The 4,177-nt window shown below is 52.2% G+C and overlaps 1 protein-coding gene across 2 annotated transcripts; it reads right to left on the reverse strand.

The window, feature by feature from the left end:
* Positions 1 to 1,227: 1,227 nt before the first annotated feature.
* On the reverse strand, positions 1,228 to 2,890 carry CCL19 (C-C motif chemokine ligand 19). Of its 2 annotated transcripts, XM_002743041.7 has the most exons (4): positions 2,718 to 2,890; positions 1,855 to 1,987; positions 1,575 to 1,668; positions 1,228 to 1,488 (listed from the first exon to the last, which is right to left on the reverse strand). In XM_002743041.7, exons 1-4 carry the CDS (start codon positions 2,764 to 2,766, stop codon positions 1,468 to 1,470), a joined length of 297 nt encoding a protein of 98 aa, XP_002743087.1. In that variant the 5' UTR covers positions 2,767 to 2,890; the 3' UTR covers positions 1,228 to 1,467. The 2 variants fall into 2 exon arrangements, with proteins under 2 accessions (XP_002743087.1, XP_078227266.1); XM_078371140.1 differs by having other exon boundaries at positions 1,228 to 1,668.
* Positions 2,891 to 4,177: the final 1,287 nt, after the last annotated feature.

Here is a 4,177-nt window from a genome sequence, read left to right on the forward strand (position 1 = left end):
ATCTGGAGGCCAACCTGCTTCCCCAGGGGACTTTCCAAGTATGAGGAGCCCACTCTGTACAGAGCAGCCCTGTGGGATGCTCCAAGAGTCACATGGCTCTCATCTCCCAGAGTTGAGATTCCTTTCTGATCCCATCTGGGGAGACATCTCTGGTCTCAGTGTTGCCTTTGGGCCCTGGAGCCCATGTAGACTGCAGGGGTGGTGGTAGGGCTCCTCTGTGCAGAATCTCCTGTGCTTCCCTGGCTACTCCTTCTTCCACCGGTGGGCCTCTCTCCTGTCTCTGACCTCTGACTCCCAGGTCTGTCTGTCAGTGTCCCTGAGAGGCATGGCCCTAGGATTGCAAAGATGGGGCTGGACCTTGCTCAGTCTGGCTGAGAGAGGAGGGCTGGCCTGGAGGTCAGATTCTGTATGGACAGAATGGACAGATGGGCCCTCAGCCCTGGCTGCTGAGCCTTTCCTCACATATTTATTCATTCTCTAAATAAATATTTATTGAGGGACTGCCTTGTGCCAGGCAGCATGCTGGATACCAGAAAAACACTGAAATCCAAGATAGATGTGATCTTAGTCCGAGAACATGGACAAATTTGGACAAACCAGTGAACATAAGTCAGTGTCATGAATGCCGTGAAGGGGTACTGTGGGAGGCTACCTAACCCAGCCTGGGGTCAGGGAAGGCTTCCTGGAGGAAGAAGCACCTGGACCCAGTTGGGAAGCCAGATGGGGAGAGGAGAGAGAAGAGTGTGCCAGACCAAGGGAAGGGCATGGGTAGATGGGTACTTTCACCCCAGGCAGTAAAGCTGGGCCCTTTGCTCTACTCCGCCTCCCCCAGCCATGAGAGTTGGTTCCCCACAACTCCCTTCCCCCCAGTGACACTGGATCCCTCAGACACCTGGATGCTTGAACACCTGCCATGGAGAGCAAAAACTGGGAGGCATGAAACACTGGCTTACTCAGGGAGCTGACCTAAGCTTAGTGTCACTGAACTGTGGAGAGCAATGAGGCTGATCCTCAGAGCATCAGGTTCTTAGGTGGAGGAGACACCTTAGGCTGCAGCAGAGAAAAGAGATCCTGCCATTCCACCTCCCCTTTCTATTCCTGTCCTCCTGGCTAGACAGCATACAGACAGATCTGTGGGTGCCAGATGGCCTTTTTTTTTGGGCTAGTCAAGTGAAGCAGTGGGAATGGAGAAAGAACAAAGAAATCTGTAGCTGGTTGTGATCAATTAGTTGTAAACACCAGGTGGCTTTATTGGTGGCATTGCAGTCTGGGGGTGGAGTGGCTTTGACCACACTCACCCTCTTGCTCACATTCACACACACACCCCAGGCCCTGCGCTGGATGGTCAGGTCTGGTGCAGAGGAGCTGGAGGCCTGGTGCTTCCTTCTGGTCCCTGGTTCCCCCAGGTTAGGAAATAATTCACAATGCTTCACTCAGACTCCAGGTTCCCTCTGGTGCTGTCATGACTTAACTGCTGCGGCGCTTCATCTAGAGGAGGAAGGAGAGGAAGGGTGAGGGGCTGGAATCTTAGGAGCTCAGAGGGAGGAGACAGGGCCAGGAAGGGCCAGGCTTGCCTTGGCTGAGGTCCTCTGCAGTCTCCGGATGATACGTTCTACCCAGGGCTGGTCTAGGGGTGCACAGAGCTGGCGGCCCCTGACTGTGGTGAACCTGGGGTGAGAGGTCAGAGAGAATGGAGCCCCAGCATCCAGCATGCCTGGGGACCATGTCTGGGAACCCATTTCAGGGATTTATTTGAAGGGATTGGGCTTGGCATGGAGAAGGGGGATAAGAAGGCAGGAGTCTCAACAGGGGCTAAAAGGGGAGATGAGACTAGACACCCTCTCCACAACTCACACCACAGCGGGCACCCTGCAGCCATCCTTGATGAGAAGGTAGCGGAAGTTCCTGATGATGTACCCTGGGATAGGGTTCTGGGTCACAGACAGGCAGCAGTCTTCAGCATCGTTGGTGCCACTCAGAGTTGGGGCTGAGATGGGGAAAGGTGACAGGACACAGGGACCCTGAGGGTGGTGTGGCCATGGCCCAAGCTCAGATTAAGGACGTGTGTGTGCGTGTGTGTGTGTGTGTGGTGGAGGCTAGGGAAGGAGATAGAACTGGTATTCAGCCAGTATGCACCAACATGGCCCTACTGATTGCTAAATATATTGTTATACTTCTAAGCTGTTCTGTAAATAACCACTGCCCTGAGCCCCACAAATGGCTTCGTGCTGCCCTGATCACCTCAACCTCTCTCCCAGGACAATCCAGCAAGTAGAGTGATGCAGATCACAGTGTGGGAAGGGTGTGGGGCGGGGTAGGCTGGTGTTAGGAGCCTTATTAATTGCTAAAATTTTTGAGTATCAGTCTTGCCTCAGTGTCTGCCATTCTCCCTACCTTAAGCAAATATATACTGTTCTCTCTTTCTCCTTGATAAGTGGAGGCAGCAGGAAATAGAACTTGCAGAGAGAGCCCAGCCACAGGCCCCAGGATGTGCCAAGAGACACACCCACATTGGGTTGGAATTCGGGCCACAGGGACGCCCACACTTTTAGGTACACACACAAGGACCCGCCAGGCTCACCGAAACATGAAGTCCTAAGCATTTGCCTGAAATCGCCATGTCCCTCACATCCAGTGCCAAGCAACCTGAGATCTAGACATTACCCACTGCCAGCACCCCCCACTGCCCCCCACTCTGACTCTCCCTTCAGCCTTACCTGGGGAAGTCCAGAGAACCAGCAGGCTGAGGGCCAGTAGCAGGGCCATGGAGGGTGAACAGAGGCAGGCCAACAGCAAATGTGTGAGCACCAGTGGTCTCTGGTGTGCAGGATCTGTGTGAGGCTGCAGGGCCACTGGGATGCAAGGGTGAGAGTGATGTGAGGCTGGGAATGTGAGGCCTGCAGCTGATTCCTATTTATGGCCTTTCACTTTTTCTGCCTGAAATTCCCCTTTCTGTAATTCCCCTGCTGTCCCCCTCTTTCTGGCACAACCTCACCCTGCCCCCCTCTTTTCCCTGCAGCTGCCCTTTCCCTGTGCTTTCCTTGGCTCCTGCTCTGAGAACGTTAAGTCTGCAGTCTGATACAGAAAATGGGGCTGTGCACTGTTTCTCCAGAGAGAGGGACTGCCCTGTCATCCCATTGGTGGCATTTGCATCATCAACCATGGGACTGGGGTTCAGAAGTAATGGTCAAAGGTGGGGGCCACAGTGAGGAGCTGTGCTCCTTTCCTTAGGTTTATCCCTTGTCCTCACTGGTGCTTCTTCCTTGGGAGGTTGTCCCTCAGGACAACCATGAGAATCTGGGGTGCACAGTTCCTGCCCACCCACCATCTGGGGACCAGTCCTTCCTTTGGGGCAAGCAGAGCTGAAAGTCCAGGTACCTTGGGAGGAGGCCCAGGACCCCCATCCTACCTCTCAGGCCTCGGGGGCTCATCAAGCCCTCCCCTTCCCCTATTTACCATTTTCCTAAATCCAATACCTGGGCCATAGGAACAGCTGGAGGGAGCCTGGCCTGGAATAGCCCCCTTCATTTTCCCCCATTCACTCAGTCCTGAGAACCAAGAGGGGATTTCTAAGGAGAGGGGCTGGCCAGCTCATATTCAGACAAATTTTAAAATTTCAAGGAATCGACCGATGGGGGAGGGGACAAGTGACTTCCCATCCTTATGAGAAAGATCTGAAGTGAAGGCCTCGAAAGAGAAACTAAATATGAAATGCCCATTCACCCATCATCACCCAAGTCTTAGACCCTCTTTTGGATGTGGAGAGGGAGGGAGAACATTTTCTTCTTAAATTTCTGACTTGCTTCTTTGCATCCATTAATCATAATATTATTAATGGTATTTCTGATTGTTTACTATGTGCTAGGCTCTATATCAAGGATTTTGATATTACCATTATCACCTTGCTTAATTTTCCCAAAACAATACTATGGTGTAGTTTTTCTTATTTTTGTGTTATTATTCTTGTTTTACTCATAAGGAACATGAAGCTCAGAGTACAAGGCCACACAGCTAATAAGTACTGGAGCATGACTTGGACCCAGGTGTGCTAGGATTTTCACTTTTTGCCTCCACCTCACACCATCTATCTGCCACTTGGTCATGGCACAGCATGTGTAGTACACAGTGCAGAGGAGAGAGACTCTGCAGACAGAGTGCCTAGGTTGGAATCCAGATT

The sequence above is a fragment of the Callithrix jacchus genome, chromosome 1 (assembly GCF_049354715.1).
Source record: "Callithrix jacchus isolate 240 chromosome 1, calJac240_pri, whole genome shotgun sequence".
NCBI lineage: Eukaryota > Metazoa > Chordata > Mammalia > Primates > Cebidae > Callithrix > Callithrix jacchus.

What these genes read in the sequence shown, in the direction of transcription:
- CCL19 (XM_078371140.1), bottom strand. Translation starts at nt 2,766, where the DNA reads ATGGCCCTGCTACTGGCCCTCAGCCTGCTGGTTCTCTGGACTTCCCCA. An exon ending in GGTTCTCTGGACTTCCCCAG is followed by an intron (nt 1,988 to 2,717) that starts GTAAGGCTGAAG and finishes TCCCCATCTCAG; the next exon opens with CCCCAACTCTGAGTGGCACC. An exon ending in TGCAGGGTGCCCGCTGTGGT is followed by an intron (nt 1,669 to 1,854) that starts GTGAGTTGTGGA and finishes CTCTCACCCCAG; the next exon opens with GTTCACCACAGTCAGGGGCC.